The sequence below is a fragment of the Antedon bifida genome, chromosome 1 (genome assembly GCF_963402885.1).
Source record: "Antedon bifida chromosome 1, ecAntBifi1.1, whole genome shotgun sequence".
In the NCBI taxonomy this organism is placed as follows: Eukaryota; Metazoa; Echinodermata; class Crinoidea; order Comatulida; family Antedonidae; genus Antedon; species Antedon bifida.
In genome coordinates, this window is record NC_136226.1 from 6,387,238 (window position 1) to 6,414,491 (window position 27,254).

The 27,254-nt window shown below is 31.4% G+C and overlaps 1 protein-coding gene across 1 annotated transcript; it reads left to right on the forward strand.

The window, feature by feature from the left end:
- Positions 1–996: 996 nt before the first annotated feature.
- Positions 997–25,710, forward strand: LOC144839478 (speckle-type POZ protein B-like). The gene is made up of 9 exons (XM_078694856.1): positions 997–1,156; positions 4,753–4,868; positions 6,448–6,569; positions 16,260–16,411; positions 17,677–17,804; positions 18,770–18,947; positions 20,573–20,751; positions 21,822–21,964; positions 22,872–25,710. The coding sequence occupies exons 2-9, from the start codon at positions 4,830–4,832 to the stop codon at positions 23,014–23,016; spliced, it is 1,086 nt and encodes a 361-aa protein (XP_078550982.1). The 5' UTR covers positions 997–1,156; positions 4,753–4,829; the 3' UTR covers positions 23,017–25,710.
- The last annotated feature ends 1,544 nt before the right edge of the window (positions 25,711–27,254 follow it).

The window sequence follows — 27,254 nt, forward strand, 5'->3', positions numbered from 1 at the left end:
ATAATATTGTAATAATAAATCAGAAAGGGATTCGGCGGAAGACTCGACTTCTATGACATTTTCAATTCGTATTTAGGGCCTCATACTTTTAGAATGGAAAAAGGGCCTTCCTTAGATGGCATTTAAACTCATCTTCTTAAACTGTTCACACTTGGGGAGAGACTTCCAGGAATAAGAACTCCGTGTGCTGTAATATCTAAGGGTTTGAAACGAGATAGGCCTACTACTAAAAATATCAAAACAATCCTAAAATGCTCAGATGACATTTTTGTAATTCGTATTGTAAGATAGTATTTATAGGACTAACATTTTCATAATTCGTTAAGATCATACCGTATTGTTACTACTGCTTAATTAAATGCTATATCGTGACATTTTCGTAATTAATCCTCTATTGTAAGATACTAAAGTTAACTATATATTGCGTTAATAATTTCTATTGTTAAGTTGTCTATTGTTTTTGTTCGTCTTGTTAAGACTTGCAAACTCGTAATCTTAATTTTTTCTCTTGTGGTGAATTTTCACTTTGTTATAAAGGCCGATAGTCTTACAGCGAAAAGTCTATTTCTACAGAAGCATCATGGTCATTTTCTTTTCGGATTTAATTAAGAAAATTTATACTCCAAATGGATGGATACAAAGCGTTGTAAAAGGTAGGCCTAACAACAATTTTCTCAAGTAATCTATACAATAGCACATTTAGTTTCTAATCTTGTGTTTTTCTTATATATAGGGTCGGCCTAATATAACTTAAACTATAGATATGTTATAGGTGTTATCAGTCCATTTGTTCATAATTTGGCTCTAAATTAATTCGAGCGTTTTATACTGTAATTTATATGGGAAATTTCCCGCATGAAAATAAGGTAAATAGCTCCGGTAAAAATCCCAATGATTATATCTCGGATTGATGAGGATTGTGTGGTGGTGTCGTGTTGAAAGTTATTAGTTGTTATAGAGGGCGTCTGTCAATTTACGAACAAAAAACAACCAGTAGACATCGAATGCAACGTAAAGAAAGACATCTTGAATGTACTCGAAATTTTCTTAAAATATGTCATAGTTTTAACCAAACGTTGAGATTGATTGACAATATACTGTTCTCATTTGGATTCACTAACTTCTCATCAAAGGATTTAGAAGGTCACGTATTTTAGTAAGTGCTAAACCTGCTGTAGGTATGAAACATGGCATCATCAGAGTGTGGCGAGTAGGACAGGCTGACCAAAATAGAAGAAGCCTGTGTAAACATTTTCAGCCTGCTGCTGTGACACCACAAAGTACACTTTCCTCTCTGCTGTAGAGTACCCTCAGCAGTCTAGTGTTGTTTTCATAGTATATTCGTCAGTCAGGCGTATAATGCTAGACACGACTAGGCTAGTAACTAGGCCTATCTAGTGTCCTTTCCCACATTCCTAACTAACCTAGTTTTTGACTTATAATAAAATAACATTTTTTAAATACAATACAAAAATTGCTTAGGCTAGGCCTATATGATTGATAGCATGCAGCCTAGCATTACTAGCTAGGCTTAGGTAGTAGTACCCAGACCTCCCTGTTACTTACAGTAGGTCAAGATGAATACAAAAATAAGCATGTCCATGAAGAATCCGGGACGATTCGGCCCTGATGAGACGATTCAACTTTTGGTGGGACGATTCGGCCCACTTTGTAGGCCGAAACGTCTCACTTTTGGTATTTATCAAGTTTTTAAAGGTGTTTAACAATCCGTATTTGATTGATATTGGTAATGTTGATATAATATATAAAATAAACTACCCGGTACAAAAAAAACTTAATTTTATATTCAATTTATTACTTCGAAAACTTTGTTTATTGCTCATTCGCCAAGCGGCCAACAGAAGGCGTAAATTGTAAAATAATCATTTTCGACAATGTTTTCAATTTGTTTGCTTTATTGCATCTTACTCCATAGTCTCTCTGAAAATAAAATTTGGGGAAAAAATCTTATTTATGCTTATAAAATGCATATCAAAGCCGATAAATATAAGTGTGCCGAATCGTCTCAGGGCCGTATCGTTCCAGGCTCGAATCGTCCCGGGCCGAATTGTCATCCTACCTCAACAAAACTGTTCACAGAGTGGTAGTGGAGTGGTATTTTGTATGTATGGTAGCGCCACTAGGCCTAGCTAAAGAATGTACTTACAGTACCAAAAGATGGTAAATAAAGTTGTTTTAAAAATAAATTTTGGCAAACTCATAGAGGTGATGGTCAAAAGTATATCTAGCGCTACTGCACTGATTTCTTCTGTCACCACAGACACAGTGTTTTTATTATCAAACTGTAACTGGTACTGATCTCACTCCCAGTTCAAAAATCCTGGATCTGTCTGCAAACTATTTTAATAATAATATAGGGACAATGTAAATTGTTAAATGTGTAGATTCTAAACATTTTTATTGCAAATTTTATGCAAAGCTAACTTATGTATAAATGTTATTATTGATATACAGTTTACAGTACAGTATTGAAAGTCCCTTCTGAAGTGGCGTCGGGATTGTACAATCCTGTACTACATACATTATGACCCTCCCATCATCATGGCATCATATAAAGTGACTTTAAATTAGTACCATTATAAAAACAATAAAACTTGCAAACAAAAGGATGTTGATATTGATCTACAGTAATTAGCTCAGTTTGGCTATTTAGGCTAATCTGTGGATCAAGCAAAAAATGCCTCTTTGTTCACCGCTCCAGTTCAGACGTAGGATCATTTTTCTCATGTATAAATATTGAGCACTCTACTTTTGTAAGTTGCACTGCACAGTAGGCCTAAATTATTATCAAGGAATTTATCTTACAATAATTTATGCAATGAATTATTCTACTGATAGTTGGTAATGGATCCTTATCTTGTTCTTCACAAAGAAACTATTTGACATGCTCTTGGCTAGGGAAGAGGTTTTTACTACTAATACTATACCCACTATTATGTTGGGCTAGTTCTGTCCATACAAAACAGATGAACTTCTATGACAACAAATAATTTGTGGGTTTTTTTACCCTTTTTTGTACTGTATGCATTTTATTTGGAACAATACCATACAATTTTTACCTTGACCTTGTTTGGTTTAACTACAAGTTTTCACCTGTGAAAATTTGTAGTCATAAAATTATCTGTGAAAATTTGATTTACTAACTGTATATTCACACTGCTGTACAGAGTACAGTGTTTTATTGTTTGCCCTGAGGTTGGAAGTTCAAATCCCATATTGGGTATTCTGTAATAATGATTATTATGTTGTATATAGGATGGTATTTAAACCAATTGTTGGTACTAAACACAACATTTGATTTTTTGAAAATTTTATCCAAATGTTACTGTTACAACAGAACTAAAACATGATTAAATTATTGTTTCACTTTGCCTGATGGTAAATCATTTTGTATATTGTGTATTGTCTTATTTCAGTAAAGTAACAATAATGTTTCTGTGAATGAATGGATTTTTCTCAGAATTATTGGGTTCAATATTAGCATGTGCAGTTGAACTTCTTGGCATAAACAATGCATCGTACAGCAGTATTTCTTGGCACTTCCTGACATTTGTGATAGTTGTTGTAGGCAATAGAAATTGACTTCACATTTAAACATTCTGTCTTTATTAACATAATACTTTGTATCCAATCTTCTCGTGCTACTTTATTATAGGGTCATAACTATAACAATACAAATTGGATTGATTTTTGTTTAAAGCATTTATTATTATGTTTAGAACTCTCATTTTGTGAACATTCCTATGGGAAATTAATATTTAATTTCGACAGAAACAGATCAACTGAAAACTTACGACCGTATATCAACGATATTTACTTGCCCTCGTTGAAGCAACCCCTTGGGTTATGTAGATCTGTTTCTGAGCGTGCTCTGTTTAGCGTGAATGTTTCATACTGATGAGCAATCAACTTTAGTGTGTAATTTATTGTGAAATTAGCCTTGTTTTATTATAAACATTATTATGATATGAAATTGGATATTTAAAAAATTAGATTAGAAACTATGTGATAAAATAATGTTTACTCTTTATGGTTTATTCATTTTTAATGAGACAATTAGTGAATTAATTAGTACAATGATCTCACATGTAGATTCTTAGTAAACGTTTTGTTATTCTGTAATTTGTAATGTACAGTAATGTACAGTACAGTAGTATGGTTAAAAATTTATTTTTCTGTGTCATTCTAATGTTGTGATACGGATCCGGTCAAAAAACCGAGTCTGAATGTATGTTCATCTATGGGGATTTGTTGGGTCAGATTTTATGCCGAAATTTTGTAAAAATCCATTAAGTTTTGACGTATTACCTTGAAACAGACACACATAACCCGAGGTGATTGCATAACCTCCTTTGTGGAGGTAAAAATAAAAAATACTCAGTGTTTGTAAATTAACAAAATTCCTTGTTTACAGTTTGATAATTTGGTGATATTTATGAGAAGAAATTTAGATGATGTTTATAATGCCAACCATTAATCATAGTTGAAATGGAATTGGGATTTCCCACTGCAATATATTCATTTGTATATGTACTGTAAATTGTTTTATCAAATGGAAAGTCAAAACAACATTATACATTACATCATACAGTAAAGTAGCATTAGTGTTCAAATGGATTTTTCCATTATTGATATAGGGATGTTCACCAAACTTTCTATTCATTTCGCATTGTACTGTATCCACTCTCTAGTTTGTAATTTCTTTTCAATCTCTTATTTTCCTTACCGTAGATTATATCGAGGTGGATACGCCAAAATCAAGCAAACTGGCGACATCACGCGTTCCCAGTCCAAGGCCGCCAGATGTGATGTCGAGCCCTGTTGCGGAAAACTGGTGTTACACACAGGTACCTTTTGTTTTACTCATTTAAAATTAATCTAAAGCCTTGTCCAGACTATCTAACTTTATGTGTCAAAAATGTGATGTGCCCATAATGGACACATCACACTTTTTTTGTCAAACAAGTTTGATAGTGTAGACAGAGTCTAATTCAAAAAATTGTAAAGTCTTTATTACGAAAGACAAGGGACGCAAACAATTAAATTAAAGCAACTTCAACACATGGTTAAAAATAAAATACAATTAAAATTGAATACAATTACACAACTTGTATTAAATAGTTCAGTACTTCACAGAATATGTGTGCCTTTGTAATAAGATTCAACAAACCTGAAGAATACTACTGAATTATGGGATTTGGTTGACATCGCAAGATGATTTCTTATTACATCTAGGATATAGTTCACAGCATTAGTTAAGATCATTGTCTGCAGCAAATTCCTCGTCTGTCACGATTTATTGTTTCAAGACCCGCTTTCACTTTTAGTTTTCTGACATTAATAGTTGAGATAAGTCTTCTGCATCATCGTGACTATCGTGTTTACATCGTTTACCAGGCATTCAACTGCGGCGAGATTGTGATGGAGATTTGAAGATGTATCTGAAAGAAACACTTAGAAATCAATCTAGGTTTACTTGCAACGGCATTAATAGTTAAAATGAATTGACTCTCTAGTATTAAGATAAGGTTAAAGCGCATGAACGTACAGTAAACTGAACAAAGGTAGTATTTAAACGAAGAACTGTAGAGAAACATACATTTTTTTTGGAGCGAGCTGGATATTCTTTTTTTTTTTTCCGGGGAATCATTTCCTTTGGCACTAACGTAAAACTAATAGTTACAGTACCTGTATTATTTGTAACAAGTTTAAGCCAATTTTAGTGATAGTGTGAAAAGAAGTTACCTTCCAATACAGTAAAAGCACTATAGAGTGGACACCTCCATAATATTGATAGAGTATTCAATGAATGGTGGTTGGCCAAAGTGTTAAAATACCAGTGTCCCATTTAGTGGTGTCCCCTGAATAGGGTTGTTTCAAAGGAGGGGTTCTACCACAGTCAACAATAAAGAGTGTATAGAATTAATAACATGGCGGCAAGGAAAACATACAAACATGTATTCGTATGCTGCAGTATTTCCTCAGATCGAATCGCACTTGACAAATTACCAGCATTTCATTGCTGATATCTGTAGTATAAAATGAATTGCATTTTCCGGTTAACTTCCATTACAATTACATGGTATCATCGTTAATTGACAGGCAAGGAGATGGGCAGTAAAAAAGCTTGAGGACATTGGTGAACTTAGGACTAGTTGTGGGCAGATGTTTTAACACAACAAATAATGTCCAGGCTAAGCTAGAGCCAGAGTGCTGTATCTCCACATATGATAATATTATTCATTAACAGGCATTAAAATGTGTTGAAAAAAGGCTAAAAACGCCCGGCTTCCAGCATTTGGGTTCCTAAATGAGGGGTCTCAGGCCTCTGCGTTACGCCACTAAATCCTAAATATAATATCAGCCTGATAATTCTGTCTAATCATTTGATCCGATATGATATGAAACTTTTAAAAATTATATTAGGTTAAAGTGGTCAAGTTCTCCTACATGTGGGCTATCAACAACTTCAGTTTTTGTCGTGAAGAGATGGGTGAAGTGCTGAAAAGCTCAACATTTTCATCTGGAGCAAACGACAAATTAAAATGGTAAGTCAATCATTATTATTATTCATGATCCATAGCTGGTGAAATGATCCATAGCTTGTTACCTGGTGAAATCAGCGTTGTATGTTTTTGAATTGCATCCTGGTTGGAATTCACTTAATGGAGATAAATTGTTTACCTTCGCTGGCCCTGTTAGTGTTACAGTTAGTATAGTAAATCGGGTCAGAAAGCAGATCAATATTCTAATTCAACTAAAGCATAAATTGAATGAATCAGTTTTTTCTTTCAATATGAGTGACTTTTCTAGTTCTTTCTATGTAATCATAGTCTAGTGACATTCTTTACTGCAGGAAAGCATGCTACTGTAAATATAATAATAGGTTGTTGGCATTTGATATTTTTTCTCTTCCCGGTACGTCATTCAAATGCTGCTAAAAATACAATATAATCAATTTGATGGGAAAATTTCAATGATACGATACTAATAATACTGTTTCTTAAATTATGCTTTAATTATTGCGCAAGCCAAATGTCAGTTTAATTAATTTGTGCGTGTTGCGGAGTTTTTTTGAAACATGCATCAATGCCTACTGTTTATGTTTATTAAAAGATTCTAAAGTTTCTGTGTTTCAAAATATTCCTGTCTGGTCCTTTCTTAACTAGCTTAACTTACTAGTTCGAATTGTTTCTATTTTTTGCGAAGCGAAATATTGCGCAACCAATCAGAGCTCAGGAAATGAGCTATGACGCTTTCATGAGCACTAATGCAAAGCGAAAAGCTCAGCACCCACGCGAGGAACATGAACGTCGCAGCTATTCGCTCATGTAGTGGAAAGAGAGTAGGCGATTTTTTTTCTCTCCGAAACGTTAGATTCGCGCGAACAAATTCGCCTAGTGAAAAATCGGCTTAAGAACACTCTTTCCAAAGTACTGTACCCACAAAATGGCAGCATCTGCACTAATAATTAATAGATATGTTTAATAAATATTAGTTTTTAAAGAAGCCTTTCTCCTTTTCTCTCATTATATTTTTCTTGAGTTAATAGAGTGATTGACATGGCAATAATTTTAACAGATTTTCAGGAAATTACTAAAAGGAGAATGCCTCCAAGATCTCTCTACCCATCTGGTACAATACAAAACCGTAATTAATCACATGTTGACATCTTAACCCTCTTTTATTATTTAAAGGTATTATTTTTCTCTGTTGTGACTACCAGCTGAATTTACTACTTTACAGTGTAGCTAATTATGTGTGTGCATGTATTCACAGTAAAAAACGGTATTATTTACTGCACAATCCACATACTAATATTATAGAGTACAGTACATGTGCAGTGGAGCTGTAGAATGTTTTTAGGTCTAGGGTTCAATCCTGACTTACAGTAGAGACAGGGTTGTCTCTTGACTGTTTCTACTTCACTCCCTAAGAATTTATAAGCATGATATAGTTTATCCATCCTGTAAAGTGTAATTGGCAAGTTACTTGCTATTGGATGCATACAAAATATTTTTAAAAAAATGTTAAAAGGGGAAAAAAATTGCCCAAGGATCACTACAAATCTATGTCACTCACAAAGTGGTAATTTTATTTATTTTTTGTTTAAATTCATGTTGAGTATAATTTTACAATGATTTAATGAAAGAATTAACATGGAATAAGCATGCTTAAGTTTAGTATTCTTTTTTCTTTTTTTCTTCTGTGAACATATAAGAGATTTTGCTTAATAATAATAATATACAAAAAATAATCTGTGTATTAATGTAGCTCAGTGTACTGTACACGTTCCGTTTACTTTTACGATTTAATTTAAAATCCATACTTAATTTTGTCACCATCCTGAAATAAATGTTTGCTAAAATTTACTGATACAGTACACTAACAACATGCTGTTTTCATCTATTAAAAAAGGTAAGACAACATATAATTGTACATCATGTGTTAAATTTATTCATTAATTCTACGCTACGTGCCATTTCAGTATAAGTAGAATTTATTAAATCCCATTTTAAATAATAAAAACAGAGTTTGATAAAATTGACTAGCTAATGAGGCAGTCAAGGATAATGCGTTTGCCTTCAAGGTCTTCATTGAACTTGTTCTGACTTTAGTCATTTTTAGGTTAATGTTTAAAGTATTCATTATTAGCTTGACTAAATCAGACTAAATGGAAAAATACAATATTTTATATCATACTACTAGCCAACATCTGAAGTAGTCGAAAAAATGAGAGGTGGTCGTTTTTCGGACAGCAACAAGCGGTGGTGTGCCAGAATCCTATTTATGACCGCAGATAGTGGTACAATAATGGTTTAAAAACAATTTTTTTTTGTTGAATTTTTTAGAATTATTTTATTTGCAGAAAACAACACATCAAGATTCAGTTTATCTTTGTAATTGTAAGTTAGAAAAAAATTGTGAAAAACAGGGAGTATACAGTAAGAGTCTCCCAGGTAAAATGTGAATGTTGGGACATAGTACATTTAAAATGGCTTACTCAATGTTTGTTGATATTTTTAAACATTTTTTTATTTTTATGTACTGTACATCATGAGTACTTTTAAAATAATTAATTTAATATACTATAATCTCAAAATTGAGGTAAATTAAATCAGTATTTTGCAGATGAAAAATGCACAGCAATAATTAGTTATTGATCGAACACCAAGTCAAATTTGTTCTTTAACATCATTTTTTAATTGGTTATTGACATTTTCCTTATTTGTTCTGTAAACACTTTAAAGCTCTGTCAACAATATCAAATTATTTTGACAAAAAAAGTGTGATGTGCCCAAATATGGTACTATAGTTGATATGCTCAAACATGGTAGTGATATGACATCATATCCATATATGGGCACATCACATTTTTTTGTCACATAAAGTTTGATAGTGTAGATAGAGCTTTACTAAATTTAAATAAAAAAATTGACTAATAATACTACAGTATTTGATTATTTTCTTCTTGGCCAGTAGAAAATATGATTGCTATCTTTTGCGATTGGTCTGAAAGCACTTAACCGTTGAACCATGACTGCTATCTTTGTTGGCTAATGAGATTTTTATCCAGTATTAAATTGCTTTTGCATTGAAAAAGTGTTATTGTAAAGTGTTTCCATTGACGGGCTTTCTATCTAGGCCTATTGTCATTTATATTACTGACTTAATTAGAAGAAGCACTCATCTGTGTTAAAATTACAATGTTGAATTAATTTAAAAGTTACCAACTTTAGAAATTATTTAGAAATATTTGATATCATTGAAGTTTTAAAACTGCTACAATTAGTTAGTTTAATTGAAAGAAAATACACATAATTAACAGCTAACTAAACATTAACACAGTATTTTTTATTGATACTATATTTATTAATTATTAATATTAATAATTATACAGTATTAGAAATTGATTGATATTAATATTAACAAAAAGGGTATAAAAAATGGTAGAATATTAAATTTGTTATTTACTGTTTAAAGACAATTTTTGGGTCATAGCAAATTAAGAAATAGTAAATTACAAAAAAATATAAAAAAATGTTTTACATTTATACACTTAAAATAAAATACAGTGGCCGTATTACAAATTACACATGTGAAAAGTGTCAAATTTTTCTTAAATATTATTATTTCACTTAACTCAATAAATATGTGAGCATACAGGGAGAAAAAACTACTTTAAATGTTATTTAGTAATCTGTTTACTAAAACTACTAATAGTTATTCTGATCTTTTAACTATAAAAATCACTATTTCAGATTTTGCAACCCAATCAATTATCATAAATTTACAAATTAATTTATTTCTTTGTTCAGCATACTTAACCAACTACTGTAGTACTGTACAGTAGTATAGTAGGAAGGTCAGCATTTAAAATGCTGTTCACTATGTATCCTGGTTTACTGTCATATGTTTTTAATTTCCTTTAAAGGAGATAATAAGAGAATCAGCTAGATATCAGTTGAATGACGACAACGTACATTCAAACTCACTGATGTATTACCAATTTTGGTTCATTCAAAGTCACCTCAACTTACAGTATTAAAGAATATCATAAAGTCCAATCCATGGTTTTGCATGGGAAATTTGCAATGCTTTTTATTAACAAATCAGCAACAGAGCATGAAAACCGGGAGTATCGACTGTGTACAGACTATTAGCCTATCAAACTTTATGTGACAACAAAATATGATGTGCCCATATATGTACATTATGATGTCATACAGTATCACTACCATGTATGGGCATATCACTACCAATACATATTTGGGCATATCACACTTTTTTTGTAGACAGAAGAATTAAAATACTTTATAAACAATGTACAGTAATTTACAGGAGCCTACTGTAGCATCTGAAGATTGAAAATAAGTGATTTGTATCGCCCTCATGAAACAGCCTGTAGTGTGATAATAAATGTTGAAATTATTACTCAAATCAATCATATATTTAAATCTAATTTGCAATTATGTAAACTTCCATGGAAAATAAGTAATAAACTATCACATAAATTTATACATTTACTAATAAAAAAAATAACTTTATTTAACTACAGTAGGCCTACCATGGTAAATCAATTCGCATACAAAATCATAACTTTAAACAAGGGGATACTAAAAATCAACCATACATTACCAGCATGGTCTTCATTACCACCATGGTCTATTCTTGACATTGCTGAAAATGGTTGCTAACTGCCCTGAAGTATGCTGTCCCCCCCCCCCCACACCCCCCGGCAGCGTCCTACCCCATGGAAAACCTTTAGCCTTACACATAAATCATGGATTATTCATTCATTCTTCTGATATTATTCTTGGGTTATTTTATAGTCAATTTATGACATGTTGGGAGATTAAAATGAGGTTCATGTTGTTATGTTAATACTAATTGGTATGACAACATTCAAGGGTCTCTAGATTCTGGGTTACATTCAAATGTGGAATTGATTTACCATCAGAACAGCGGTATACAGTATGCACACGTCATGTACTATAATAAGTAATGTAAAATGTGATGTGCATTGAAGGATGAACAATGCACTAGTTTCGAATCATTACATACAAGTTAAAAGGTCAAGTAAAGTCATAAATTTAATATTAAATTTACATTCCTTCATAATTTGATGTTATCTCTATTGTGTGTTTTGGTACGTTTTTTGGTCATTTTTGTGGTTTCTGAATCAATAAATCTGTTTTTTATATTTTATATTGGATTTTAGAAAGAACTTAAATGTGAAGGTTGGATGATAACACTGATCATGATTTGTGTTTTTTTATTTGCCATCTCTCTCTTGTCCTTTGTTGTCATGTTATTTTGACTATGTTTTCCTTGTTTGTTGTGCGACTTTTTCCTTGCAGGATATTACATATTAATATCATTCATCCTTATAATATGACTTGTGAACTTTGTGTTTTTGTTATGTAGTTTGTAACCTTTTTATTTTGTTGTCATTGTGACTGGTGTTTTCTGCCTCAAATTATTATTTTCTATTTTCGTGCCTAGCTTACCTGGATGAACCAATGAGAACATTACAACTAGAATACATAAAACTTCAACTTCACCACTATCAGTCAATGGTACATTCCATGAACCCTGCCTCCAAATGGGAAAATCCCAACACACCACCATCATCTAAGCTGCGCTCATAGACTACTGTAGTAGTACTAACATCATACTAAAGACATGTAAAGTATTACCTCCGCCAAGGAGGTTATTAATGTATTTTTAAGTTTCTTAGCCATACAAATTCCCAGGTCGTTGCTGTACTATTCAGATTTAAAGTATGATTATCTATAAATAATTAACCAATATTGATAAATGAATCAAGACTGAATTGTAATTACCTTGAGTTCAGCACAGTACATTAACCTGTATGCCTTGCACTGTATAAATAACACTCTTGTATTAGGTTAGACATGATATTAATGTATTATTATTATCATTGTTTCAACAACCACCACAGTCTATTTCATGCCTAGCTTACCTGGATAAACCAACAATAGTCTGTGTTCTTGTGAAAGAGGGTTTTGATACAATTTATGATGGTGGCACGTTGGGATGGGCGTGATTGATGGATTAGTCCATTATGGTAAAAGGATTCTCTACTGTAGGAACTTTTAACTTTTCGTATCAAAGCCCTGGACAGGACAGGTTTATAGACTACAACAAACACTCTGTGGGTTTTTGTATTGTATTCTTTCCATGGCTTCTACCATCCTTGATTTACAACCCTACCTTGAATTTTTGTATTTAAAATAGCGTTTTAAAAATCAACCCTACCAATTACAGATGAACCAACAACCCTTTTTATTACCTTCAAAGCAGATGTACCATAACAGATTATTCCCGACATCCTTTGGAAATTTGAAAAAAAAAGTGCTAAATCAATAATGCATAACAAAGGAACGAAGAGAAACATGATATTCTATTAGGGAATTTGGATTTGTAATAAAAGTGCGAATAAGAGGTTAATTGAGGGTAGGTTCACAGCATTGATGGATTTAATAAGCAAGCTTACTTGATAAGAGGTTCATTAGGGTAAAGTAATATTCGACCCTTAAGGCAATCTATTTTAACATGTAACAATTATTTACCTGAATTCTCTGATTGAATAATTAAGTATAAGAGTGGGGAATTTTTCGGGATTGTTGTCTCATCAAGTCGCGAAAATAAAGGGCGCACGAACATTTTTGGCTTTACAGTAATTGATTTCATTGTACAAACATACTGGTAGTAGTGTACTATGTGCCTTTAGATTAAAATTATTAAAATCACATGAAAATAAAGTGTTAATCATTAAAATGAATCATTCATATAATTGCTACAATATTTCCAAAAAAAGTATTAAATTTTAATTTTTAAATTAAAAGTATTATTATTATATTAAAATAAATATTTGTTTATTAACCATCAGATACACACATCTATCCTCCATACTGTAGGTATAATAATAATTATTACCTTTCTTTAATTTATAATATTTAATATTGCACCCACCCCACATAGAAGACACAGATTTCAAGATTCTTGTCAGTAAAGCTTGTGACGTCACCAATATATCGTTTTTCATGTTGATAGCAATGAAGAACTTATTTCGTCATTGTATATAGCTTTTAAAAAAGATGGAAAAATATTAAGAAAGATGTACAAATTAAGTAATCACTTTTGCCAAGTGATAAATGTGCATCTTCTCTTAGTTTTCTCTCAGTTTTCTCTCAGTTTTAATGTTTCCAATTTGCCGTTTCATTAAAGATACATTATAATAATTTAACATACTGTAAAAACAAACATTTAGTATATTAATAATAATATGAATATTTAACTGGGTTAAGTGCCTATAATAATCAACTAGGTTAAGTTTTCCCAGTTGTACCTTTTAAAGTTAACATTTGAATGGTAAGAGATGATTACTGTACATGTACATGGTCTATTTGTTCAGGTGTCTCATGGTAACCATGTCAATTCTGCTGCAGTTTCTGCAGTAACTACATTTTGTTAACTCTAACCTCTTTTATTTATACAAATATAAAATAAGAAACTCTTTCTCTCTATCTCTTTATTGCAATGGCTGCTTCATAAACTACTGTACATTGAAAGAAAAGTAAAATTATAATGTTATTGCAGTAAAAAAAATAGTTACTGCAGTAACTAGTAGAAATATGTTGACATGATCCCTAAAATATAGTTACCTAATAGTGTGTTATCCTAGATGGCGGTATCACTACACCCATGACAGAGCCATATATATAAAGAGTTACGACATTGGATTATAGTCACGTGATATGCAGATCAATTTGTGTCAAACTTGTCTCCGTTATTGCATGTAAAGTATAGGAGCAAGAAAATACTTTAAACTTTTTCTTATATTTAAAAAAATGTAATTGCACATTTTACGGTGAAATATTGATGTGCACAGCGTACAGAAGTACTTGCGGCAAAGAATATTGCGCGCGCGTGCGCTAATACATTATAAAGTTCGATTGATTGATTTTGGAACGAAACATCCCATAACTACGTCCTATTAATAACAATTATGTAATATTTTCAATTCATAATGCATGCTTTGATGACTAAATAAAATAATAAAGTGTCGTGGATATATTTGTTAATATATTGAATAGGTTATGAACAATATTAAAATAATAAAGGCAAATTATTACAAATGAAATGATGAACGAGTCTCTGAAAGTTTGTGTCAAAAACACACAGAGAGCCATATACTGTATAAAAAGAGGGGTGAATTTGTGTGTTTTTTGTATTGGTTCATGCTTTGATGTATCCTGACTTGCATGTAGGCCCTAGCATTTATTCTTTTGTTATTATAGACACAATATATATATGTTACCAAATTAATACCATTAATAAAATTAATTACTAAAATAAAAACGGAATATAAGCGTTATTTCATAGACAAAAAAATCTAAAAATAATGCATGAACTATAAAAAAACGCTATACAAAAGAGACGCGCGCGCGCTCAGCGTGCGAATTCTTTGACACAAAAATGGCTTCTAATTTTCAATGTCGTAACTCTTTATATATATGGCTCTGACCCATGAAATATATTTTTTAAATCAGGGATAAACTTAATAATTGATTACGGTATACAAATAATGAATATTAAATGTGTTAAAGAAGATTAAATGTTTTATTCCACTGTACTAAACCATGTTGAATAAAACATACTTCTTTACCTTGCGAATATTCACCATTGAACTCATTATCTTTTATTAAATAATGTAACACCTCTTTTTGTAATGTACATTTCAAAGACTACATATGGTTGCCAAGGTCAAACAACATACTGTATGTTTTTTTTTATTGACTTTTGCATACGTGATGATGATAGAGTTCATGTGAGGAGAATATAACATTTGCTGTTAATTTATATTATTTTGTAGGAGATTGTTTGTTTTTGGTGAATATCTGATAACGATTCTGTATTAGGATAAAGGGAAAAGTGAACAGAATTTCCCCTTAACCATGTTACATACTGTATACAAAGCTTTGTCTACACTATCGAACTTTATGTGACAAACAAATGTGATGTGTCCATATATGGACATGATGATGTCATATCACTACCATATTTGTGCACATGACATTTTTTTTGTCAAATTAGTTTTATAGTAGTGTAGACAGAGCTTTATACAATAATTTTAAGAAACGGCTATATTTTGCTACGGCTTTGAATATTGTATTGATTTGATATGGTTTAACTTAGTCATAAAATCAGAGTTTAACCGGATTGATTGAAAAAAAATAACAGGGTAATGTTCAATTCTGCACTGTTAATTGATTTCAATTAGCGTTCTTTTTTTGTGCAATGTCCTAATTTGAAGGCTTTGTGGCTAATTATGTATCAAACACGAACGTTGACGCTTTTGCGGTATACTGACTTATAGCGTATTTTGGCACTTAGGTTGTGTAAGAGGATGTACTGTACTTAGTATTATTTATCATTGATTTTCAATCTCATTTTCATCTACATGCTAAATATAAAAACGTGACATAGTTTTTCCTCTTTCATGTTGTAAAATTAAATTATGTTTTGATAAAATATTGTTGATACAAATGAGATTCACTGGATGAATATCCTGCTGGTACTGTACATGATCTTATTGTAATTTTAAAATATGAAAGTGTGTATTTTGATCAGAAAAGCCAGATACTATTCGAGATCACGATTTCTATCAATAAAAATAAAATAAAAATGTTTATTTTCTTAAATTACAGGTGCCTACGGGTAAATCCTAAAGGATTAGATGAAGAAAGCAAAGATTATCTATCCCTTTATCTCCTCTTGGTTTCTTGCAATAAAAGTGAAGTCAGAGCAAAATTTAAATTCTCCATTCTGAATGCAAAAAGAGAAGAAACAAAAGCAATGGGTAAGAAAAATGGGTTGTAAATTATTATTCTTTGATTGTTTTTTAGGGTGGGTTAGAAGGGAGGTTACTATTAGAGTAGTGGGTTACTATTAGAGTAGTGGGTTATTAGAGTAGTGGGTTACTATTACTAATCTTAAATTTGGCACCTGAAAATAGTAACCCACCCCAACTTTTCCGGTTAGCAAATCATAGCAAAATAATAAAACAGTATGAATAAATAAATTTATTTGAACTACTTTATTTTATAAACTCAAAAACACTCAATCCTCCCCCACTCCCGAGATCAACATGCATTATCTCCTTGTTTTTAAAATACGGATGCATCATAAACGACCAGTCTTCATAAATGTCATTTTGTCAATAGTTTTTGTGACTCTAATATTAACCCCCATGGGTTATTATAGATTGACTTATAAGATGGGTTACTATTAGAAGGGGGTTACTATTAGAGTGTGGGTTACTATTAGAAGATTTACGGCTTGAATAATCATAATACTGGTCTTAACTCGTAGATTAAAGTTAGCTTTATCAGATAGTTTAAAGTCATCCATGTAAAGCCTGTTTTCCACTAATTATTATTTATCCAGAGCACATTACATATTGAATTTATATACGGCTGTATAACAACTAAACAATGTTTAGTTTATGAGTGTATAACATGTGTTTTCTTTGTATTCGATTGTTCTTTCTTCTTTATGCTTTCATACATATTCTGTGTATTTCTACAATAATTAAATTGAACTATATGAACCTGTAAAAGCTATTTAATATGCAATTGAATTGATATGAATATTCCAATCCAATATGGTATTATAAATTTGATTTTTGTTGTAAATGCAATCTTCATTCTAGTCATATCCTATTAACTATTGCTGATTATAAAAAGCACAATTATGGTAACATTTTAATAACGCAATTAAATGTGATGATAAGTCTTTTTTGGAATGTTGTTGTGTAAGCATAATTTCTTCAATATATAATTATAACAATCATCTAAAGAATAAAGTCATCACTGGGACTATTTAAGTGATAGTATCCAATCAAATTGAGCATAGAACAGGAAAAAATTGTAATTATTCAATGTTAAAATTTTTTCTGTAACCAACATGAACTCAAAGTATAGTATTTACCTTTATTTAGTATTAATAGAAAATTTCCAACCAAAACAGCTAAAAACCAAAGACTAAGATGTTGTCTATTAAAAGTATTGGATAAAGATTTACTACAGTTTTGTCTATAGTCTATTATTATTATTATTTTTTCAGAGAGTCAACGTGCGTATAGGTTTGTTCAAGGGAAAGACTGGGGTTTTAAAAAATTCATCCGACGGGATTTTCTAATGGAGGAAGCAAATGGGCTGCTTCCAGATGATAGGCTAACGTTATTTTGTGAAGTAAGTAGTAATTAATTTCTCAATATATTAGGAAAAAAAATGTTGTGAAAAAAAAACCAATGTTATGTTCTATAAGTCTATTTTTTGGTCATTAGCGTAACCTTAGGCAAGATAACATTGATTCATCCTTCAGATGGGATGTAAAGCCAATGGTCCCATGTACATACAGTACAGTGCATGTTAAAAAACACAATTTGAAAAAAGTAGATCATCTCCTGGTGTGTAGATTTTTGTAGGCACTGCATTTTTGGATGCCATGAGTTTGTAGATGACCTAATCGAAGTTTCCAGTTAAGCTTAAGGACGATAATAAATACCTACCTTTATAAGTAATTCTGATGATAAAGTCACCATTGTTATTTTATGGTTCTTTTTATAGAATCAATAGGCAAATGTGAGTTAATAAAATTTTCCTTGATAATAATACTGCAGTTACTGCAGCCACTACATATATTTTATTGCAATAACGCATGATTTTAGTTTAAATATAAGTTTATTATGCGGTCACTGAAATAAACAAATAGACAGTGTATATGATTACTCTGATAGCTTGAATAATAAACAGGTTTAGAGTAAACACAATTTAGATACTGCAGTACTGAAGTGTAATAATCATTTCTTATTTAATATTTCAACACATACTTTCCATAATTCTCATTAAATGTTGTTTTATTCAGATAAATTGTAACCTTTGAATAGGAGACTTATATTGTCTACTTCCGCTGTAGATAAAATGCTTTTAAAGCATCAATTCAACTTTTGGCCTTTAAAGTTATAGACGGAAATGACATTTTATGGTTTTGTATCATCTTTTTTAAACAAATGAGCATTCATTGAAGCCCATAAAATGTTTGGTGTTACTACTTTCGGTTTTCAAACGCTATGCTTAGTTTTTTATATCATCTTTTCTAGATGTAATGTCATTTATTTGAAGCCTGTAATGTTTTTTTTATTGCCTCAATTCAGGTCAGTGTTGTACAAGATTCTGTAAATATATCTGGTCAATCTAGCCAGTCGCAGTTAAAAGTTCCCGAATGCCGATTGGACGATGATTTAAACACATTATTAGAGAGGTCATCTTTCAGTGATGTTACGTTATGTGTCAATGGACGGGAATACCAAGCACACAAAGCTTTACTAGCAGGTAAGAGGACATTGGCCTAAACTTGAAGCTATCAATACAGCTTTCTAAAAATGCATTAAATCTTCTTTGTGTGTATTCTGAACCTCTATAACCTGTGTTTCATTTTTATGTGTGTAATTCTATTAAATTGTACTGCCACTTGTTGGTCAAACGAGTAATGTATAAGATGCTGCACATTTCATAGAAAATTTGATAGACTTATAATCACTGTGTAAGCACTTAAGTGATTTCATTCAAGATATAGGGTTGAAAAGTCACCTAATAAGGGGAAATAATATGTACCCATTCGATCAATATGTGTAAAATGTAATACATTGCTTATGGCTATTACAGTTAGCCCAAATGCTTCAACGGTTATGATTTAAATTAATAAATTAAAAGAATTACACCCACCATCCCTTCAAGCTCAGTAGAAATATAAGTTGGATAGTCTGACATAATTATGATGAAATTTTGAAACCAACCCCTAAAAATTGTTCCTTTAATCCTCGTCGGAAAACAGAATCTGTCTCTTGTTTCATCTCTTAACGCGAAATACTCGTTAAAAATCAAACATCTCTGGATAGCTAAAGCACTACAGTACCAGTTCATCGTCCTATTAAAATTACATATTGTGATATTGTTTAAAAGCCTCTTTAATCTTAGAAGCACTCGTAACTGAAGCTAGGCCAGTTCATTAATACTGGTTCTGTCACCACTTTGCTGAGGCCATTATGCTTGTTGTATACTAATTCCTTTAAGTACTAAGCACACAGAAATGCTCATACAGATTCTTCTTAATGGAATTACCACCATCTTGATAATGTGGTTATGAAAATATTATTCAAAATTTTTTGATTTTGAAAAATTATATTCTTTATTCTTACAACCAACAGTGCAAGGCACCAATTACAGGTTGAAAATAAAATATACATTTAAAAAGATAATATTTGTCCGATAACATCACTTTATAAAGTGGTATATATACCATCCTAAATCGTATACATTTGTGGAATTTTTTTTTTTTTTTCCGAAGGTTTGTATTAAATATAGAAAGACTGTCTTCAGTTCAAGTTTATTAGTATACAAATAATGAATGTTTATGAGTGGGATGGTGAGAATATTTCATGAGTTAAAAATAGAGCAGTCAATTTTTTATCGAATAAAATATTCTCTCCATTCAATGAATACAAAACATTCATTATTTGTTTATAATACACCTACTTTTATTCAATTTATCCATCATAAATCTAAATAAGTTGATTTCCGAACGCGATCAGTCAACGTCTCGTGGCAAAAATTCTCAAAATGATTACAGAAAGCTTAACATGTATTAGATAGCATTAATTATCACCATTATAACACTTTTTCAGTGGATAGGTTTAATTCCAAATGAAATGCGACAAATTAAATAGCAAGAATACATGTTATAATGTGATATGCAATTGTTTACCGATTTCTATGTTTCTTTGTTGTAGTTTTTTTATTATACTTTTACATTATATTCTCACATTTACTCAATCGGCGCCTTTCATTAATAATACTGTACATTTGGTTTTAGCTACAGTACTTTACCATTTCAAGATACTTATACACTGTGTGCTTTTCATCTTGATTCACTTTTGCATCTATTTATATTCTTACAGCTCGCTCGCCCGTCTTTAATGCAATGTTTGAACACCAAATGGAAGAAAGTAAACACAATAGGGTTGAGATAACAGATGTAGATCATGAAGTAATGCGTGAGATATTACGCTTTATTTATACTGGTAAAGCACAAAACCTGGAAAAAATGGCCGATGATTTATTAGCAGCTGCAGATAAGGTAAAAAAATCGAGTAGAATTCATGGCAGTAAAGTATTTCCATGATACAGATTCACATGTGACACACATGTGATTTTGTATCACAGCATTTGCTTATGACACTTGACAAATTATGCCATATTTGTAGATACAGTATCAAGAATCTGGTGTATTATCAATATTTATTTGTGTTTAGAAATAATTATTTAGCACTATACAGCTATTCACTTTTGGTCTCGAGAAAATATTTGTGCTACATTTTGTTTTTGTTTCCATGGCAAAATAAATTGTTTCTACTGCCACAAAACAACAGAGTTTGTTACATATATGTGTATATTTCTTATGCTCGAGTGCAAACACAGTTCAACAGCGTATAGCAGTGAAGATTGTGTACGTGTGATTTTAATCAGATAACATCGTAAATCCTTGGCTTATGTGCAACACCTTTTTGCCAGTGTCGTGTATGTCATGTTTAAAGGAGTGGAGTTGTGGCTTGGTAGTTATGATGCTTGGCTACCACTCCAAGGGTCCTGGGTTGAAGTCCCATCACATGTCAGGATTTTTTCTAAGGACAAAATTACAACTCCACTCCCAAAGGCCAATTTACACAGATGAGCTGTAACGGCAAGCGGAAAACCGCGTAGCTTGTCTCGCATAAAAATCTGTATAACTATCATCAGCAGAAACCGTCCGCCCGTCCGCTCCGTGTTGTGTGTAATGGACATAAGGAATAACATAGATTTTATATTTATTACCAATACCGTTAGTCTGTGTAAATTGGCCTTAAGAAGTGTTTTATTTTACATGCATTTACAATACAACAGATTCCCACACTAAAAGCTATAAGCTTACAGTGGGTACCTATTTCACCTACTTCACACACACACACACACACATTTTGGCTTATGTTGTGTAAGAAAAGCTTATATAGAATCAAATTAAATTGAAATAATATTTTTTTTTGTAAAAGAGCAATATAAGCATGTCCTATTTTTGGCTTCTGTTGTAAAATAAAAGCTTATAGAATAGATTTTTTTTGTGTTTAAAATAGCAATATAATAAGCATAAGCAAATATTATTTGTTTTTGCAGTATGCAATTGAAAGGTTGAAAGTATTATGTGAAGAGTCATTATGTTCAAATTTAGCAGTTGAGAATGTAGCTGAGGTACTTGTACTGGCGGATCTTCACAGTGCTGAACAACTTAAAGCAGTAGCAATAGACTTTATAAATACGTAAGTAAAACTGATACTATACTCCAAGGTTCTGTTTCTGCTGCATAAAAATAACCGGTTAAAAACAGTGTGAAAAATTAACCCCAATTTCTTGGGAGCAGAAACAGGACAATTTTTTAGAAACCGGTTAAATGGCTCTCGGCTCTATGCAGCAGAAACAGACCCCAACAGCATTATACATTCATGTGAACTTACAAACACATTAAAAATAGCAATCCCTGCCAAGCACTACCAGTACAAAGTAAATGACAATATTGTTATCAAACATGTTTTTTTAATGATTTAAAGCTCTGTCTACACTATCAAACTTTATGTGACAAAAAAATGTTATGTGCCCATATATGGACATGATGATGTCATATTACTACCATATTTGGGCATATCACTACCATATTTGGGCACATACTTTTTTTGTCAAATTGATTTGATAGTTTAGACAGAGCTTTATGGATAAACTGCAGTTATCAGTCTAAATGTATCCTATTTCATATAAATTAAACTTTATAATAATAGTACTTGGCAGGGCTTGCAGCATTTGGTAATTCTAGTATAACCTGATAAACTATCCATGTTAATGCACTTTTACCATCCTCAGAAAAACTAACTGAAGAAATTAGGAGAAATTCCAAATGTTGCAGTTTTGGGATTGGTCTTCATCATCATTTTTATTCCAAGATCAAAATAAAAACATATACAAATACAATAAGAATGATGATGAAAAATAAGTACTTTAAATATTTAACAATAACAAAATTAATTAATTGAACATTAATTAGATTTGACCTACAAAAACATGTTAATGAAAAATGTGTGTAGTATTAGTAAACATGTGTCATATAAACATTATATAAACATATAAGACTTTAAAATCAATGTAATCATCATTGTTGTATTGTTTAACTTACAGACATGCAACAGATGTTATGGACACATCTGGATGGAAGAACATGGTACGAAGCCAACCACACCTTGTAGCTGACGCTTTCCGGGCTTTAGCAAGCGCACAAACGCCACCGTTTGGCCCACCCCGTAAACGAATAAAACAATTATGAGTAAGCACACAGTAGTGATGCGTTTATCATTGTTAAATATGAATTTCTATGAAATTACTGTGAATATTTTTCCATATTTTTTAGGCTTAGTAGTAATCCAAAGTTAGAATTTTATCGTTAGCATGGCTTTCTTGAGAAATTTTATTTGGGTAACCTACTCAATATGTCAATAGTTAATGCACAGTTATATGTACATATTATAATGTTGATATAAAACTTGTACATATGTATGTACAGAGGTTACAGGCCTTGTCTAAAAAATATCTAAATTTAACTATAGCATTTTCTTCACCAAATTTTCATTGATTTTTTAGAATAACTTTTGCACTCATTGTGTAGGTTGTCTAGAATCACTGTTAGTGTTTATCAGAATGAATTGCTTTTATTTTAAAAGTAAATTTGTTTCTAAATCAAATTTCATTGGTTATTGTTAGACGTATATGCATTTCTAAGTAAAAATATATCAATACTGAAAGGGGAGGGAGGATGAATAAAATGAAGAGCTTATCAAAGATGTTTACTTTAAATCAGTTATTTAAAATCTCTACATCCATAATGTTATTCTGGAATCACAAGGAGTAGATGGCAACACACAAACATGCTGATTCTATAACAATTGGTACAGGTTATACACAATGTCAATTTAGATTGTTATAAACGTGTACAAAGCATGTATTTGCATTCTTAAGTTCTGTCTACACTATCAAAAAAATAAAAAAAATGTGATGTGCCCATATATGGTGATGATGATGTCATATCACTATCATTATTTAAGCATCACTGCCATATTTGGGCACATCACACTTTTTTTGTCTTTTGTCACATAAAGTTTGATAGTGTAGACAGAGCTTTAAGCTGGGTTCCCACTTGAACGCAACACAGCGATGTATGGGCAATGCAAGCGAATTAACCAATCACAAGCGATTGTTTTGGTCATCCATCGTGTCATGATTGGTCAAACTGCTTGTAGTGTGGTTACGTCCTTGCTTTCTAGTAGGAACCAAGTTTTAAGGCAAGAATTCTGTACCCATTACACACAAGGAACGTTTCCATTGGCGTAACGGCTATGAACGCTCACTGGCTAAACCCAGGGGCCCCGGAGTTTATGGGGGCCCCTGAGCAGTGTCAAGAGGAAAAAACAGGCATTAAAATATGTCGAAAAAGCTAAAAACGCCCAAGGCCTCCAGCGTTGGAGGACCACCAAGGCCTCAGGCATCTGCGTTACGCCACTGAACGATTCTATTCAGATTACTGCTATGTTATGTAATATTTATATGTTTTGTTTGTCAATCAAACTAATAAAAAATTTTTACTCAGTCTGACTTTTTTCATATCAAAAATTATTATTAACAGAGTTCACAAGGTAGTTGAAATAATTATCTAAACAGTTGCAGGGTATTTCTCTTATAAATGTTCATAATACCATGGCTATAAGTCTATAACTGCTAATGTATTTAAGTTTGATAATTTTGTTATTACTAATAAAATTCCTTTTTTTATGATCCACATTGTAATAAATGATGGTGGATGGTGTAATACTTATCACTCGACCACTGAGAATTATAAACAAATAATTCCAATAATATCAATAGATCCAATAAATGATTGTTAATTTGTTATCTATATAATAAACACAGATGATTGGCTATACTCCCCAACACAGATACCTTTTTATTGCACCCTATGTTGAACAATAATAACTGTTATAGTAATAAAATGACACCAGGGAATCACAGTGGCCATTGTATAATGAATACATTTTTCATGACAATTTGTGTATGGGCTAATCATAAATAATATGATGTAACATTACAACATGATAAATGTGTCTTTAGTGATTCATTACATTCAATATTCAATTTCAGCATTAAAATTTATAATTAATATTAGTTTGAATAAGAAATGCAATATAGAATGCAAAGATAAATTGTTTTGGAAACCAGATGTAGGATTCATTGTCAACACAGTTAACAAATGTAATGTAGATGGGTTAGTGTACTTTCCAATAACATGCTCCTCCTCTTATGTTCACATGTGATGAAGCTATGTCTCCCCCCCCCCCCCCACTAATGCGGAATGCGGCAATGCTTTCCCCTCGACAAATTGGTCACATATGATATAACCATATAAACAGGCACTCATTCATCTATCATTGATTTAATACTCTACTCAACACAAAAGATTGATTTTTTTTCATGAAAGTATTTTTTAAAGTACATATAGCAATTGTGTACACTAGGTTATGGGTTAAAGTCCTTATAGGACTACAAGAAGATAGATCATATATGTAGTCATTATATTGAATTAATTAAACAATATTATTTTATGAACTTAGATTGGGGATTATCTACCAATTGTGATTCGTGTATTTCTCTAACATCAGGCTTAATACATTTTTTAAATTAAAAAATGTGATTTTATATTGTTAATTTAAATGTTAAAAAAGTTAATTTTCCTAAATCCAATTTATTCATTACTTTTTCACCCACACAGTATAATAAATTAATGCATATTTAGTTTAAAATTAATACAATTCCCCTATTTTTCTACATGTGTATTTATATTTTTTAAATTGCCTATGTAAATGGCACGAATTGAAAGAGAGTTTTTGAAGTGTTATGTATACATTATGATATACAATATACAAACTGAGAAATCAATAAACATTTGTTCATGCTTTCTTTTAGAATAATATTTAATGTATCATGTCCATTTTGTGAATCACTTTAGTTAGAGGTTGCAAGAGGTTCAAAGTTACAACCTGTATATTTAACCATGTAGAAATTCGCCCTGAATTCAATTATTTAGTTGTGTAAAAACTATAGAAACTTGTTCAGAAATTCGGTCAGTTAATAGCCCACCCTGTCCATTGATCCCAACCAAATGAAGATTAAATAAAATCAGGCCATTTTGTAGTTTAAAAAAAGTTAGTCACTTCCGTAGGATAAAAAAAACCTGAAAAATAATGTTTTCACCTATAAAATGACAAAATAAACCGTTAATTTCAGCAAAAAAACCCCAAAAAAAGTTATTTTTGCTTTAAATTACAGTTTTTTCAGGTAAATACATTTTCTTTAGATCCAATTTTTGGTCAAAGTGGGTAACTATTATGTGACATTAAAACAGCATATTCAACAACAAAAATTGTAACAATTATTTTTCAGGGGGACAATACATCTTCAACAAAATTCATAACAAATAAAAATAAATTAGTGTTGGTATTAATGTACAGCGGTTATTTATAATGCAGTATATCGTGAGGAATTTCAAGACGGAAACTTTATTATTTTTCTACAATAAGCACTTGCGCCCTCTGTTTTAATCCATCTCCTTAGCAACGTCTACCACTGTCGGCGGCATTTGATTGATAGTTCAATAGTGATTGTAAGGTGCTTAGAATTCACTTGACAAAAGAGGAATCGCAGCTCTCTCTAAAATGTTTAACAAACTCCAGTGACAGGTAATGAAATTGTTTTCATGATTTTAAATTGCCAATAGGACTTTAAACCTTTAAAGTATTATTTGAGAGTTATTTTATCGCCACCCATGAGTTGGCGACTCCGGCTTAGTTGTAAGCTGGTGACCAAAGTTGTTTTGAACTTAGTTAGGCACCGTCACCGTGGGGTGCGGGATGGTTGAACAATTTGGTAGATTGGTAGGCCTACATATAGATCTGTTTTTCGAATTTATAGACCTGATTAACGAAGTAATAAATGACTTTTGTCTTATATTTATAAGTAAATTAATATTAACAGATCTAATTATAACAAGTTATTTCTTTTTGTTTAAATAAATTGCCTACCTTTTTACTGTTGATTTTAATATGAAATGATTATGGACAGTTTTAACTTTTATACTTGTTTATTTTAACCTAAACCTATTACGGTCGAAACTAAATTATTAGCCTAATGAATCTTCGGATCACTTGGCATGCATTGATTGTTAAACTAGTTTTTCATACAATAGAGTTTCTTGATTAGTGCTTTGTTTATTGATTGCTATTGATTAAAGGCAATGAATATTGTTTGTCTCCTGTCTTCCTTGCTTTGATAACACTGCTCGGAAATTAGACATTATTTGCAGTGTTATGAATCTGTTACTTTAACAGTTTTATTTAACGATTGAAACTTAAATAAACATCTAAACTGATTTAGTTATAGGCTAGGTTTCAATCTTTCAAAATTATATACAAAAAATACAAAGAAGGTAGTTAGTTTTCCACAACTTATATTAAAATT

What these genes read in the sequence shown, in the direction of transcription:
- LOC144839478 (XM_078694856.1), top strand. Translation starts at nt 4,830, where the DNA reads ATGTCGAGCCCTGTTGCGGAAAACTGGTGTTACACACAG. An exon ending in AGAAGAAACAAAAGCAATGG is followed by an intron (nt 16,412 to 17,676) that starts GTAAGAAAAATG and finishes TTATTTTTTCAG; the next exon opens with AGAGTCAACGTGCGTATAGG. An exon ending in GGCTAACGTTATTTTGTGAA is followed by an intron (nt 17,805 to 18,769) that starts GTAAGTAGTAAT and finishes GCCTCAATTCAG; the next exon opens with GTCAGTGTTGTACAAGATTC.